Source organism: Periplaneta americana, chromosome 1, assembly GCF_040183065.1.
Source record: "Periplaneta americana isolate PAMFEO1 chromosome 1, P.americana_PAMFEO1_priV1, whole genome shotgun sequence".
Classification (NCBI taxonomy): Eukaryota; Metazoa; Arthropoda; class Insecta; order Blattodea; family Blattidae; genus Periplaneta; species Periplaneta americana.
This window is the reverse complement of record NC_091117.1, coordinates 194,735,183-194,752,247: the sequence shown is the minus strand read 5'-3', so window position 1 is coordinate 194,752,247 and position 17,065 is coordinate 194,735,183. Positions and strand designations below refer to the sequence as shown.

Here is a 17,065-nt window from a genome sequence, read left to right as displayed (position 1 = left end):
TAAAGTGTCCTCTTATAGAAAAACATTGGTCATTTGCATTTCCTGTTGCTCCATACTAAAACGAGTCCTCCGAAAAGTTATAGTATGACTACCATTTCTCTGCTCATGCCTGCCTAGCGAGAGTTCTATACATATGGTTAAGAGAATATTGAAGGAAGTTCAGTGTATTTTATGCTATGCAATAAAAGAAGCAAGTCCCACGTCGTGGTCTAAGGCATCCAGCCTAGGACTCTCATTACGGAATGCGCGCTAGTTCGAGTCCTCATGGGGGAAGAAATTTTCTCATGAAATTTCGGCCAGTGTATGGGACCGGTGCCCACCCAGCATCGTGATGCACTTGGGGAGCTACGATAGGTAGCGAATACCAGCTGTAACGGCTGGGAGGATCATCGTGTTAAGCACGATACTTCCATTCTGGTTGGATGATCGTCTACCTCTGCTTCGGCTTGTGGGCGTGAGGCCAGCAGCCGACTGGTCAGTCTAGGCCCTTCATGGGCTGTAGCACTACGGATTATTATTATTATTATTATTATTATTATTAATAAAAGAAGCAAAGCCAGCTCATTGCAAAGATGCATTGTAAACAATCTAGAAATTGCAGTGAACATACCTTGTTCGAATCTATTACACTATTATCATTTTCATAAATTTTGAAATACCAGTACACTATTTTGTCTCAGTTATTTATTGTGCTGTTTTGAAAGAATTTCTTAACACTGGAAAGACGGATGGGTCATTTTGACCCCTTTTCCATGTTTATGAGCACATTACTCTTATACTACATGTCATATTCAACTGTGGCTCTATGACATTTCTTAATTTTACCAAGATATTCTTCACCTGAAATCTGGACATTGAAACTTTTATAGAAACGAAGGTATTAAAAGAGATACCTAGAAAGACTGAGGGGTCAAATTGATATCCATTGATATTATTAGTATGTATGTAAAGTCAGCAGTCCGAAGACTGGTCTGAACCTCACAAGTGACACCAATAAGGCATCACTCATGAGACAACTAAGCCAGGAGATAATAGGGTAGAGTGGCCAGTTCCTTTCCCCCTCCATTGCATGCAACACTGACTAGATATAATAGTATGGTAATTTTTTTTTCGTTGTTGGTAACCCTTAGCATCTATTAGATGCTTTATGGTTCTGCTAACAGATGGAGTTACTTGTCAACAATGTGACGCTGAAACATGTGTTCAAGTTACTGCTCAGTGACAGTCCTGATGTATTTTATATTTTGATGATTGGTTAATTAATATTAACCCGGCACACTCACAATCATGCAAATTTCCAGACTCTAGACACCCAAATAATTTTTCTTCTTCAAGAAAAATTCACCGAGAGCCGAGTCCGGGAATCGAACCCGGGACCTCCAGACCACGGAGACTGTATAGTAATGAAGTGTAATAATATTCAATTAGTGACTAGTTTTTGATGCAATCCTATGCTCTCATATGTAAAATATGTAAAATTTCATACTGCTTTTGCGTGAGGAAATCCGTGCTCCTTATATGACAACTAGCAAAGTTCACAACCCCAGAGAGGATAACGAAACCAGCACTGGAGAAAAGCTCCGTAAATGTGCTATTCGTGTTGAGTGTAAAGGAAACGAAACTGTGATGGTATGTGCAAAATGCACACATCCCATCTGTGGAAAATGTGAAAAGTAGCGACTTATGTGGTGTGGTAAGTGTATACTATAAGTTAATAAGAGAATGTTCTAAAGCAAAATAAAATTCCTAAATACTATTATATTTTTAGTGACTGTACTTCAGTGGTCGAGAATAGTTCTTACAACTGTTGGAAAGAAATATTATTAACGAAAATATTACTTACTAAAAAAGACAATAGCTTCAATCCATAACACTATAATATTTATAATCTGTGCTACTTATTGCATTTTTATACTGACTGTACTTCTGTTGTGAAGAGCCATCATTATGATGCATAAAAATATATTGCAAAAGCATTACATATTACACAACCAAATAATTTTTCCGTGCATATTAAGGCAATATAAAACTAGGGATCAAAATGACCCCCTTCAGTCTTTCTAGGTATGTCAGCATATCCAGTTTTCCTAGTTTTAAAGCATAAAATGGCTATATGAAATTGGCTTCTTTGGAGACATAAGTATGTAGAAATAACCAAAACACAAATAGGCTTGCCTGCCCAGGGTAAACTGAATGACCCTTGATTACTTGCATTGCTACAATACAGCAAACACTTATGTCTCTATGCAGTACTATAGCTGGAAAAGTCATGGTGAAATTGATTGTAATACAGTAACTAGTCCTTCCACCCCTAACAGGTATTGGTTTGTTTACTTAATGACGCCCTTTAATGGATTCTCCCTTTCACTTGTGGGAAAGAAGACAATTTACGAAACAAACCCTGTCACTTTTCATTGACAAAACAAACCCGAGAAAAGAAAAAGAAAATAAGATAGCAGCTATATAAATAATGATAATCCGATTGTACGTTCGTTTTTAAAAATTGGAATAACCATGGTTATTTAAAAAACCGGAATTGTGGATACAGAAGGAAAAATGTGACCAATATTAGCAATATAGTAATGAAAAGACATTACTTTATAGTCATAAAATGTGTCATAACCCCTACTTTATAGGTCTGTTCTTATAAAAAGTGTCATACATAACCCTAATGCAACAATAAATTATCAAAGTTTTAAAACTAATTAATACAAGTGAAACAGTATATGATTATGTTTATGGACAGGTGTATGTGAGGAACTAATAAATAAATACAATTATTTCAGTACAAATGGTGTTACAGTTTATATATTTTATAAATTTATGCTGTAGAAAAAATTAGATATAGGAGTCAATACCGGTACTTTATCAGATCTTATTTATAAAATAGAAGACAAATTGTTAATATATCAAATAAGCTCTCTGATGTGACACTTGTCACTAATGGAGTTCCTCAAGGCAGCATATTAGACACTTTTCTCTTTCTTGTGGTAATAAGTGATTTGCCCTTCAGTCTGCCTCAAGATCTAATCATGTATGCTGATGATTCCACCTCAATAACATCTCACTCAGACCTTAACCAGTTAAAGCTGTCACAGATCAATATTCTTAACATAGCTAAACAATGGTTTCAATCAAACAAATTAATGTGTAATGAGGAAAAAAACTCAGAAACTGATCTTAGGCCTCTCCAATACATTAAACTGTTAGGTTTTTATTTGGATCCAAAATGAGGATGGCACAAACACACAGAAAGTATATGTATTAAATTGCCAAGGGTAATTTTTGTTTTTAGGCAGTTAAATCATTGGCCTCAACAGAAACTCTCACACAGATATACTTTGCACTATTTGCATCTCACTATGAAATTCATATATGGGGAAGTGCAACAGGAGTCAATAGCACCTTATTACTTCAAAAAGGGGCACTGAGGGTAATATTCAACAAAAATACCAAGCAATCATGTAGGCCACTATTTTCAGAGTTAAAGGTGATGTCAGTTTACAGTCTTTAGATCTAATATAGATCTTTATCAATCTAGATCAGGTATACATTTCTTTAACACTGGAAATAAAGATAAATTAGATTACACAAGGTGCAGATTGAGTGTGAGCTCAAATACTTGCCTTTAACAACTTCCATTGGAAACGTTTTTATTTTTATTTTTTTAATGGGTTATTTTACGATGCTGTATCAATATCTCAGGTTATTTAGCATCTGAATGAAGTGAAGATGATAAAGCCAGTGAAATGAGTCCGGGGTCCAGCACCGATAGTTACCAGGATTTACTCATAATTGGTTGAGGGAAAACCCCGGAGAAAACCTCAACCAGGTTACTTGCTCCAACCGGGATTCGAACCTAGGCCACCTGGTTTCGCGCTAGTCATTACTCCATAGGTGTGGACAAACGTTATTAATTCCTACTCTTTCAATGAGAAAACATACGAAAAGACAATGCCATTCGTACTGAGAAATGTTACAAGAAGAAAATGTAAACAAGATTAGTCAATTTAATGTTGACATAGTACACACGCACAATTACCTGAGTGTAGACCTGGTGGCCGGCAGCACCGCCAAGGGATGAATACAAGTAAACTATCACTTCCCCTTTGCTTGCTCGGCAGTGTTTCCTTTAGTCATTGCAATACAGTACCTACAGTATGTAGGTCTACATGTACACTGCACTTAGCCAGGTAATAAGGTCAGGTGGCCTTGCCCAACAATGTACAATAAGAAGGGTGTGTTTTGTTTTCTCTGTACCTATGTATGCACATTTTTCAAGTTTTGCAATTACTTTTGTGGCTAATAAAATAAGTATCTAATAGTTAAGAGCGATTACAAATACCTCCTACATACTACAAACAGTGATGGTTTACACAAATTAGGAAGGTTTTGATATAATGATGGATTGAACGAAACTCGTAGAAACTTCTGGGCTGCCGAGTGTCTGTACAGAAATATCCGCAACGTGTTCGCCAATCTTGCAATGTATTACAGTATATTAAAACATTTTTCAAATTGATCAACCAATTAAATTCAAATCGTTAATCGATTAATATTTTATCGATCGACAACACTACTTAGAAATGATAAAATTGAAGATGTTACTTCATATTCATTCACTTGTAAAATTTTAAGCTGGTTATTGTGTCCCTGAGTTGCAATGCTGTTGTATGAACCATCTGTTAAGACCACAGATTTTTCGATTACCGATATATGAAATGCATTGAATTATTTTCCCATCACTAGAAAAATACTGCCTACCAAACTCCTGTACAAGTAATTGTAATTTGTAACTACGAGACTTCTTTACATTCGGAATATTTATTAATTTTTATCACCAGGTAGAATGTCCGATTACCACGTTGTCTCTGAAACATCTAGTTATGCACGAGTGTACGTATTCTCCTCCCCCTTTATGACGTCATAGCTGCCAGAATATAGCCAGAGTTATGTGACCTTGAATCCACTTGATTCAGGAGTTAGTGTCTAGAAAGTCCGCAATCTACTAATGACTTCTCTCTTTAACATATGTCACTTCCGGATGGTGGAAACTGCTCAAAACACAGCTTTTGTTGGTCTCCCATCTGTTGGTGTTCATGTTAATTTGGTCGAAATTAGGCAGTGGCATGCATTTACCTTACATGCGATCAAATAAATGTTGGAACTGGTGTCTTTTCTGAACTCTTCTTTTTTATACAGCAGTCGGTCAATATAAAACAATCTTTGACGGAGAAGTTGAAGCTATCTGAATAGAATAATATCAGCTATATTACTTTAAAGATAAGTTTTATAAAGTAGTGCTATTTATAAACTCAAAATCTACCATTGGATAATGTGAATTTATTCATATCTTCAGAAATAGAGGACTGCAAAACACTATATAAACAGTTACTATCCAAGAAAAAAATGCATATTCTTTCAGTGAATTCCTGGACACTGCAGTGTGGAGGGAAATGATATTGCAGACACCCTAGCTCTCAAATTCTGCAGATAAAACACAAACCAACAACTTTTCACACAGTAAAGAGACTTATCAGTAAAACCATCTCTCAAAGCTCTCAGCTTCAGCTAACAACAAGAATCTCAGATTAAGAGTGGCGTAAAACCTTAGACCGTACCCGAGGGACATAGCTGTTGCAGAATTCCGTCTCCTCACAGGTCATGACTGCCTACTACATCATTTTGGAATTGCACCAAGCCTTATAGGTACATTGTGTGACCAACAAGAAGTCTGTGACAAAAACCATTTGATGTGCTGTCCTGTTTTGTCAAAAAACATAACTAGAAGATACTGGGAAGCCAGAAGTACAGTAAAATGAATTTATAACCATTATTATGCTCATGCTGTTCGAATAAATAATTGCAGGCCTAAATAAATATGTGTAATACGAAGAAATCATACAAAAAATGTCGTGCTATAATTATTTCTATGAAAATATCCTCGTTCATCAATTTTATTTTATTTTAGTAGATTATTTTACGACACTTTATCAACATCTTAGGTCTGAATGAGATGGTGATAATGCTGGTGAAATGAGTCCGGGGTCCAACACCGAAAGTTACCCAGCATTTGCTCATATTGAGTTGCGGGAAAACCCCAGAAAAAACCTCAACCAGGTAACTTGTCCCCACCAGGAATCGAACCAGTGCCACCTGGTTTCGCAGCCAGACGCGCTGTTACTCCACAGGTGTGGACTCGTTCATCAATCATCTGATTCAACAATATAGAATTAAGTGAAAAAAGTTTGATAAACCAGCTCACTTTAAATAAAAAAAGCAAGAAGGTGCATAAATTGCACTCTATCTGGAGAAAAATTAAAAGAAATCGGCTATAGGCGAGAAACAGTCTCTCATGAAATTGTTAAGAAAAATAGTTCAATAGACAGCTGTATCCAAGACATCGGCTTGGAAAGAGACGAAACTGTTAACACTTTAAACCCGATAGTAGTGCTTATATGCCTGCATCCCATGCACAAGTTCAAATTTGCAATTTTTTATCGAGAAAACAAACTGTATTAACAGTTTCAATTTTTAACCATTCAATATTCCAGTTCATCTAATATTCATGGTATAAAATAGATGTCCATATATCAAATGCTTCCACCTCACGAAAATTTCTCGTAGTAGGGGCATTTAAAAGTGACAGCACAGAGGTATGCTGGACATTTAAATACTCTGCACTGAAAGTATTAAAACTGAAGTCTTATAGATCGTAAGTCACTCATAAATTGAACGAAACAGACCATGTGCCTAAGGTTCAAGTCTAGAAATTCAGAAATCTTCTCACTATTCGTGAGCTGCCACAAGGGACAAAGAGTACTTAACCATATAAATGTTTACAAGTTCAGTGAACCATTAATTTTGTTTTGACAACGAAACTCCTACAAGTACATAGCTGCAAATACATTTTGTGATTGGTGGAAATATACCTAGTTTTAGAGAGGTGTTACAAAAAAGTAAAGAATGCTAATGAACTTGGTTTCATTTCGAATATAGATGATGCTTCCGGAGAGCAATTGATCTTTTCAATGCAGCTAAAGTTACAATCGGAATAATAGATGTCGATATTCCAAGCCTCTTAAACACATCTTTCATGAAGAGAGTAGCGGTACCTCTTGCTCCAACCAGAAGTCCGATTATTTCAAGCTCTTCTAGCTGGTACTTTTGTAAGTAATATGGAATGGTAGGATTGTAGATATTCTTTTTTTCCTTATCCACTTCTGCTGGCTGTTCCTCATTCGTTTCGAAACGCACAGTGGGATCAATAATTATGAATCCAGATCTTGTAGATTCCTTGAAAGCTATTATATCTATGCGCCATGTACTGTCAGTGACGGAGAGACCATGTACTTTTTCAAACGTGTTGTAATCGGCATCTTTAAGGGCAGTGGCTATAATTGATCGTACTTGGTGGTGTCTAGCGTTTCGCAGAGCTTTGCCATGCGGACAGGATCCCAGGACGTGTGCAAGAGTTTCAATCTCGTTGTGGCAATGCCTACAACGGTTGTCCTGAGATCTTCCCGACACAGCACGTAGAGACTACATCCAGCATTTCTAGCTAGCTATCTTTTCCAAAGATGTGAAATGTGCATTAGAGAGGATGATTGACAGCTCTAACAACTATTATAAGGCTCAGCCAATAAATTACATCTATAATGCAATATGTACATCACAAGACTTTATTGCTGAAAGCTTGAGTTGTGAATCAGTGCTAAGTGACCTCTGTCACTTTTCACATGATGCCATACTCAGCAAAACCTCTTTCTAGGTGTACACCACTGTTTCAGGAGTCAAAAACCAGAAAAGCAAACTTCTTGCACAATTGACAGATCATGATATCACTCATTTTTCACACACTTAAAAACCTTGAAAATGTCAATTTATATAATTTATTATAATATTGAATACAAGAAAACAAACAGGAATGATGTCAAATTCGTATGGCCTGTTTAACTCGACCAATAGTTATTTCTTCTTCTTTGATTTTGTTGGTTGTTCAGATGTATCACTTTCAGGACGAGGTTTCTGCCACTGAAGAGGCTTCCTCCTATACATTGGCCATGGTGGAATAGTAACCTGTAACCCAAAATAATCTTGCCATTTACAATACTTGGTTATATTGGAGATGCAAATATCGCTTTTTCTTTAATAACACACTGTATGTAGAGTACATTTTTGAGCAAGCAATCATTCGTCTTCAATTTAAAACATTTACATAAAATGTTGTTCTTGGTGATCAGCTGGTTAACATTTTCGCCACGTTATGCTAAAATTGCATTATAGTGAGGATCACATAAGAGCAGTTTCTAAAAGTCTAATTTGGCTGTCTCTTCAGTGTTGCCAACTAATACCGGTACCAGATATCACCAAAGAGGGTAAAATCACAATGCTACGTACTGAAATAATAATAATAATAATAATAATAATAATAATAATAATAATAATAATAATTTATTTACTTATCTTATTTAATGTGCTGTACAACAGCCAGTAGCCAATAATAATAATAATAATAATAATAATAATAATAATAATATAGTGTTAACAATAACAATGTCTTGCTTATTTACCACATCTCATCTTTATGTTGCGACGTGTTTCCTAAATGGTTCAATAATTTATTTATAAAATAGCATATTTGCCTTCTGGACTTCTCGCTTATTATGTTGGTAATTAGGATTAGTACGATCTAATATTACAATTTATTTTGTCAGGCAACATGAAATTTATTGCTTTCACTAAAGAATTTACGATTCATGAGACCTAACCTAAAAATGTATTTATTTACTTGCATTTTTATCAGTTTGTTGTACTGTAAACCTAAATCATTGCTGCCAACATAACAGTTAGAAAATAACTGCCAGTTGTAGCATTTGTCAATACCCGAAATTCGAAACGAAGCTGGTAAAAGAAAACTCAACCTGAGAGCTAGAAAATCACTATAATCCACTAGCATATTTAGTAACAGTGGAAAAATGGTTAGGTTTCACCCTTAGGGTATTAAGTAAGCTGATCCGGACTATAATGTTTTCAAATTCTGGAAGGGGGTTCTTGTTCATGTCATGGCTTGACTAATTCCTGTAGGACAAACTGGGAAAAATGTCGCATTTTATGTGTAACATGTAGCACTGACATCATGAGGTGATAAGATGACAGCACATCCGCAGTAGTATTGCAGTACTCATGCAATCAATGGGATTTAAAAATCCCCTGTTACTTTTTTTTTTTTTTTACAAAAAAAATATACTGACAGTTGAAAGAGCTTTCTATACTTACAATTGAGGCCAGAGCAAATCCAGCTCCCAGGATGTAAACCGTTTGTGAAAACTGTTGTATAATGTAGCCCCAAACAAGGCCAACCACCTGCAACAAGCCATGGTCATAAAATAAGAATAAAATATTATCTGTGAAGCAGTTTCTACTCCAAAGTATTCGTGCTCCTTTCATCATTATTTTCACTTTTAATTTTTAAACAAATTACAAGTATATAATTGGCATGTATCTCAAGTTCTTTGAGCAAATATATCACTTATCAGCAAAAGTGAGTCACGTTATAATCCTTATGGAATTGCATGTAGCAACTGTACTTCCATCTAGCAGTCATTATCAAAAAATTTCTTTTTGATGGTGAAGACTCTGGTGCTCATTCTCATTTTATGTTGTCATTTCAAAATGAAAGCATGGGGTTTGCAAACTTTCATGTTAATGTCTTACGGTAATATTAATGTCAGTGTTTATGTGAATCATTGTGAATGATCCCATTTGGTAGCCTGGCCGCAAACTTCTGTGTTTATTTTACGGTTATGTTTAATTTTCATTGTGAATGGGAGTTAACGCTTACATTATGTTTAATTTTCATTGTGAATGGGAGTTAACGCTTACGTTATGTTTAATTTTCATTGTGAATGGGAGTTAATGCTTATGTTATGTTTAATTTTCGTTATGAATGAGCCTTTACAACCTTCGTAAGTTTCTTAAATTAAATTAATATTGAGAAAAACATACTTACTCCAAAAAGTGTTACAATAATTCGAGACAGCTTTTCTGCTCTCCTCTGACCATCAAAGTCCTATAAAATAAACATTACATATGATGTACTTAATAAACAAGTTTCATGGTCTACTAATGAGAAATGAAGGGGTGAGAATAAGATAATCTAAAGTCACACTTAAAACAAAAATAATTTTCTGTACCAGTTCATTTCTTACACATATGGGGAAACCACTAGTAAAGTATTATAACCGGCAATGCCTACCCAAAACAAAACTCAAGATAAAATATTATAAATAGGCCTACTGTAATAAATTTCTCGACAGTAATTGTTGAATTGAGAAAATTCGTTGCTTGTACAGGGTTATTCGCTCATCGGTGCTAGTTAGTGAGTGGCACATGTGAATGAGAAAATCTATCTATTGTGTTCGGACAGGGTGGTGAGCATCTGTGAGTGAGACAAATTCTCGCTTGCTTCTTTCTGCCACTTCAACCGTAACCTCCCAGAGGTTCAACAGGTTTTCGCTTTACAGCAGGAATTGGAGAGGACGAAAAATAACGTGAGGTTCTTTGAATTTCTAGCAACCCCCTCCACTTTACATGTCTCACGACCAACCACAGTGACCAACAATACCTATTCAGACTTTCTTTCGCTTGCAGTTAGTGTTGCCAATATAATTTATGGTAAGTTAACTAGATCTAACTACTTTTAACAAATTTTCAGTGGCAACATTAATGAAAGTTTTATATTGTAATTACTACTTTTGTTAATTTAGCGAGTTTTTAAAGTCCTCTTAGCGACAGGAATAAAAATGTTCTTGATAACATAGTAATTTAGTGAACTTCTATTGCTGTTTAAGGATTTGTTACAAACATGATTGGCAACGCTGCTTTAGTGGAAAATGTTCCTCTTGATTTAGTCAGCACAAAAGTTACTCAAGACCATTTTCGTTGTGAGGATTAAGTGTGATTTTACTAGATTGTGCCCAAAATGAGTGAAGACCATTTTTGTATTATTTGTAAGAAATAGGTGTTATCAGATTGAGCCTGAAATGAGTGAACCAGACTCTTGTAGTAATTTGTCGAATGTTCTGAAAAGTAAGTCATCTTGGACATACGAAGAAAAATGTAATGCTAATTTCCCTTCTACAAAGTCTTCTGAACAAATACCCCTTCTTTAATGGAGAGAGATTGGAAAATGAATTGATTAACATTTACTCTGGTATATGTCCCTTCAAAACTTTTAGATTATATTGTCCTAAATTATCTAGAAAGTGTGTAGCCTATGTGGAAGTGTCCAAATTAGTTTGTTTTTAACGTTTCCTGTGACCACAATTTCATCTGAAAGGAGTATGAGTACTTTGAAAAGAATGAACATATACTTGCGTAACACTATGACCAATGAAAGACTCAGCTGTCTTAGTACCATTGCCATTGAAAAAAAGCTAGTGGAAGAACTGATGAGTGACCAGATGTTTAAGAATCGTGTCATTGACAATTTTTCCATCAAGAAAACTCGCCGTTTGAAACTACTCTACAAAAAAATTTAAGGTAAAACTTTCTGCTTACCCACTCTTCAAATACAAGCTTCGCCACTGATTATAACATTTACTCAACAAATAATAGGAATATATGTTGAAGAAATTATGATAACGCATCTAATAGCAATGCACTCTAACCTTTTAATAAGCTCTGATGCAAAATTTTGTCTTTGTGGCTTAAGTTCATATCATTCTCACTCCTTCAAATGCCTAATTAAAAACGTTCCACCTTACCATATGAGTTGGAATAGTGTCGAAAAAATACATTTTTTAAATTGATTTCAATAAACGTGACGAAATACCAAGACTGTATTTTAAATGCCAAGCTATCACGTTTATTACTCAAGAGTATACAGTATTTAATAACACTACTTTGCTTCACTTTATTTTAACGTGCACACGTTGACATTTCTTTCTACCACCGCCGTCTGGATGACTGGTTTGTACTATTACCAGTGTTGCCAATCTAGTGACCTGTCGCTAAATCTGGCGATTTGACGTTTTATCGGCGACAAATTCTTTTATATTTTCTGTTGCTTAAATAGAGATTCAAGACATTTCTACAGGCGACACTAATACCCCGATCGCAATATACGTAATCAGGGCTAAATAAATAATACTGCTAATACCCTAAATCATATAGTTTATATGATCTAGGTAAATACCCAGATGATCTAGACGGCGTAGTGATGGGCACCACTGCTACCACTCCATGTAGTGCTGGGTCCTGGTGTCAGTCGCCTAAACTGTTCCCACAAATCAATTAAACTGGGCGCAAAATATAAACTCCCCAAGTAGCTGAATGTCTAAATATGGGCCTGCTTATTTTATTATTTATTATAGTAGTATATATTTGGAGATACTGGGTTTGTAATGAAAGGCCTGTCCATGGGCAGAAAGCTATGAATGAATTAATATGTTTGTAAAATGGGCAGACGAAATAAGAAATTAAACTGCTAGAAAGAATGGGTGAAGAAAAAATAATGCTGAAAGTGACCAGGAAGAGAAAAAGAAATACGCTGGTCATTGGCTGTGAAAAAATTGCCTATTGCAGGAAGGAACGAATGGTGAACAAGAAAAAAGTTCAGGGCAGAAGATAGACAACATTAGAATATATGGGTCGAGACTAAGAAGAAGGTGGGTCCACAGCTGCTGAGTAACTGTAAGCACATCTGACCGTGAAACCAGGGCCAGATTTAAGTATAGTGCCGCCTCTAGGCAGTGCTAAAATTTGCCGTCCCCCCTCCCCCAACTCCAACAAACAATTTATAAGCAGCTATTATACAGGTCAAGTTTAGTTTAAATAAGTTTTAAATTAAATGTTACAATTTTCAGAAAACAATAAATACTTGAATCAAAATATATGCATCTTACTTGTGAATTATAAAAATTTAATTCGTTCTTTCGCCACAGAAAGCATTGATGATGTCATCATCAAAGTCGATCTGACGAAGCTAAAAAAAAAAAAAAAAAAAAAAAAAAAAAAAAAAAAAAAAACATATTCAAACTTATTCATTATTGAAACAAAATTAATTTGTGAAAGCCAGGCTGGGGTTTATTTTTAAGCTTTGGTTTTGTTGGTGGTATAATTATTACGAGTATTTCTTACTTCGATAGGAAGTATACAGTAAATTGAAAAATAAACTCCAACTCTTTGCAGAATAAACCTTTCATATCGAAGTATATAGTGCACATGCTGGAAAGTGATTAAATAGTATTGTTGACGATATATTATATTGGAAATGTAACTGAGAGTTGTGGTTACTATTCATAGCAATAAATAATAAACACACCACAGTTGTCTTCTTGGTCAATGTAGAGTATCCACCACCCACTGAACGAATAATATTGATTAAACGAGCGTTGAGCGACTTCCGCCGATTTTGGAAGACACCGACGCGGTTAGGTTAGGTTAGGTTAGGTTAGTTTACGCTTTTATTATTCCAAATGTTTAGGATTAGTGTAAAACTGGCCTATGTCTCCTATAGTGGGCGGGACATAAGTAACATTCACCATCTTCTTTATACTGTGAACACACATCCAATCTACAAATAGGGTAGTTCACAATAAAGTAGACAGGCCGTCAGATTTCACCCAAAAGATTAACTCGCAATATGACCAGCGAATATATGATCAGAGATATTAAAGCGAGTATATAATAATAATAATAATAATAATAATAATAATAATAATAATAATAATAATAATAATAATAAATATTATATATAATTTATATTTTGCATAAAACTTGCAAATGAAAGCGACAGCATCTAGCCTCTGTTTAAATATAATTTAAGATGCAATGTGCTAATAATACAATTTTTAGGTGTGAACACAATGTATACGTATAATTTATCTCAATTCTTCAAAATTAGGTGATCTTTATTCCGAGTTTAGGTTTTTAATTTCAGTATTATGTCAAAATATGTTACTGCTTTTTAAATTTGAGACTAAATTGTCAACATTTTCAATTAATGTATTTAAATACTTTTTACAAAATATTTTGACTTTATACTCACATTTCCAAAAATGTGTGTGCGAATCTATATACTGATAGACACTAAATCCACAGAATGAATACAGTTGACCATTTTTGCCTCATTTTTCACTTCAAGTAGTATCGAACCTATTATAACATATTCAAAAGGAAAGAAATGTCTTGCCTAATGGAATGGTTCCACATCTCTCAATATTTAATGCAGGATGGTATAGTAGAGAAGGCAAGACCTGTCCTGTGATCATATCATATGCCGTGGCTATATCACCAATGGATATGGAGAGGGAAGATAGGTTTTAGTCTGAGATTAACTTCTGTATCGATAGTGCAGTATTAACCATTATGAAACAAGCTCTCTTTCTGATAGCTCATTCTTCTATCGGAAAACTCACATGCCAGGTCTCGCCTCCTCATCTATACCAATGAATACAATGAATACAGGACTTTCTCAAAACATTATTCATTGAATGCAAGCCAAAGTTATATTGAATTTAAAGGTTAGGTAAGGTCACTGTTGAGAATTACAAGGAAATAACAATGAGCTATGTTATTAATCTACGGTAATAAATGAAGATTAGAATACCGGTACTTTAATGTGCATATGAATGACAATTTGTTTGGTTTTATTACAATTGTGTACATCACATTTTCAAAGGTCTATGATTTTACAACGTTTAACACGAGTCTAAAAGTGGAGACAGTGTTTGTAATTTATCTCGAAAATCACTAACATGAAAACCAAGATGAAACATACTTAAAGATGTTTATATAGGTATTCACAGCAGCAGCACTTTTCAAGAGAGAAAGAAAGGTTAATATTCTTAAAAAATACTTATCCAGGCAAAATCACAATCAACAACAGAACCATTCATGTCTCTCATATCCAATCAAACAACCTGAAGCGGCTTAAAAATAGTTACAATTCTTAACCAATGCTATGCTTTGTTCTTATCCCATTTGACAGAAACATCTATACAGATATTTACCACAAAAGTTGCAGTTTTGATGTATAGACAGGAAATGTCTCTAGAATGAATGTTTACATTTGTAATGCAAGTAAATGCATGGCACACCTTGTGCACTACTTCAATTAACATGTGTACTGCATTATTACTCATATTTTATGCATTATTTATGTCCATTTGTATACTGCACGTAAGTCTGAAAATGTACAACAAAATAAACATTATTTTAAAGTAAAAGAATGCAAATATGACAAACGTCACTATTAAATGCAATGCAATACAATATTCTGGGTATTTAACTTTTATATATACGAAAAATGATCAACACTCTTGACAATTTTGATATTTGAATGTAAGAAGACATAAATGAACAATTCAGATGCTTCTTGAGATCTCTCAGAAAGACCAAGATATTGACAAGAAGGATAGAAAATTGTATTCTTAAACTGAAATATTTTAACAAAAGCAACAAATTGTGAACAAGACCTTCCTTTATTATTTTTTAAGTTTAGTACAACATACTTTCCATTTAACAGACCTCACTTCAACGGATTTTTTTATTAACAGACAATTTTTTCTTCATTGTTCTATATACACTTTTAACACATATACGAGGCATTCAGAGCTAAAGTGGATCAAGTCCATGAGACGTAGTTTTGAGATAATAGGACTTAAAGTTAACTTGTTCTAGTGGATTATCTAATTTCACTAGCAATAATTTTATTGCTCCATTGTCAAATTCTAGATTTATAAAATATACACAATTGTATGTTAATTGATGCAACGCTTTGGTGAACTTCGTGAACATATAATCAGAGCCAAATCTGACTGGTATCATCTACCGGTGAATGCTTGGAATTAAGACTTGATCCATTACTGCTCGGAAAAGATTCAACTTCAGGTAATCAGAAAATGAATTAAACTCAATTTATGAAAATTTGTGACTTGATCCACTTCAGCTCTGAACGCCTCATCACTGATTAACTTTTCAACTTCTTTACTGTGTTAATTTTTAGGAAATTACCTGGCTGATTAGTTTCGAAGTGTTGTTCTTCATTGTCCAAAGCCTAGTGTGTCTTGATTCTACATTGTTCTATATACACTTTTAACACATATATCACTGATTAACTTTTCAACTTCACAGTAAAGAAGATGAAAAGTTAATCCGGGACAATTTTTGCTGACATTTTTATTATTATATGTTTTAATTAAATTTATTATTATTATTTGTGGTCGTTAGTGGAAGCACGTCTTATGTAGTGAGATAAAATGAGTCCTGTGTGACAGTTATGCAAATATGCACCATGCAATCATCATTAGGTTTGGTCGCCAGCTGAAGCACATCATATGTAATAGTGAGATAAAAATGTACATTATTCGTGTGTGACATGATTTATCAGAAAAATGGTATATAAATTTAACATGTAACATTAATATGTTCAAATTATAGATATATTTAAAAATATTATTGTTTTTAATACCGGTAATTCACAATTTAATGGATATCCCTTTGTACCCAATAGTCTGTTAAATCGAGGGTTTACTCTATAGTTTTCTTGGCTTATTTGAGACATTTTGTATATTACAAATATAATTATAACAAAAGAATATCAAGAGTATCTTGTGAACACTGCCTGCTGGATCACACCCTATGCCCAATCAACTGTTATGCGCGAGTAGCCACTAGGTGGCAGGTAGTGACTTTGCATATACCGGTACTGATGATGTTAATAGTGGTGGGTACTACCACAATCTAGTATATACAGTCACGAAGCTCAATATGCAGTAAATATTCATCCATAGATAGTTGCTAACCACTAGGATCGCTACTATTGCCTCATTACAGACAATGCGAAATAGTACCTGCACAGTCTATTGTTCTTAGTACATCATAACTTCAGTTTTGAAACGCTCTTGCCAAATTCTGAGTCACCATATTCACTGTTTAATTTTTTTTTTCTTCACTTTATAATTCATATATGTTTATTTTAATTTTCTTCTACAAAATTTATATAAACGTTTAATATTGTAAAATTCATGTAGGAAAGTATATTGAGTCCTTCTGGGCT

General features: G+C 34.4%; 1 protein-coding gene across 1 annotated transcript; it reads right to left on the bottom strand.

Moving 5' to 3' along the window:
- Positions 1-7,659: 7,659 nt before the first annotated feature.
- Spase12 (Signal peptidase complex subunit Spase12) lies at positions 7,660-11,948 on the bottom strand. Its single transcript, XM_069834931.1, has 4 exons — positions 11,769-11,948; positions 10,013-10,072; positions 9,280-9,366; positions 7,660-8,079 (listed from the first exon to the last, which is right to left on the bottom strand). Exons 1-4 carry the CDS (start codon positions 11,799-11,801, stop codon positions 7,969-7,971), a joined length of 291 nt encoding a protein of 96 aa, XP_069691032.1. The 5' UTR covers positions 11,802-11,948; the 3' UTR covers positions 7,660-7,968.
- Positions 11,949-17,065: the final 5,117 nt, after the last annotated feature.

What these genes read in the sequence shown, in the direction of transcription:
- Spase12 (XM_069834931.1), bottom strand. Translation starts at nt 11,801, where the DNA reads ATGTATTTTTTCGACACTATTCCAACTCATATG. An exon ending in TTATTGTAACACTTTTTGGA is followed by an intron (nt 9,367 to 10,012) that starts GTAAGTATGTTT and finishes GGCTTGTTGCAG; the next exon opens with GTGGTTGGCCTTGTTTGGGG. An exon ending in GATTTGCTCTGGCCTCAATT is followed by an intron (nt 8,080 to 9,279) that starts GTAAGTATAGAA and finishes TTTGGGTTACAG; the next exon opens with GTTACTATTCCACCATGGCC.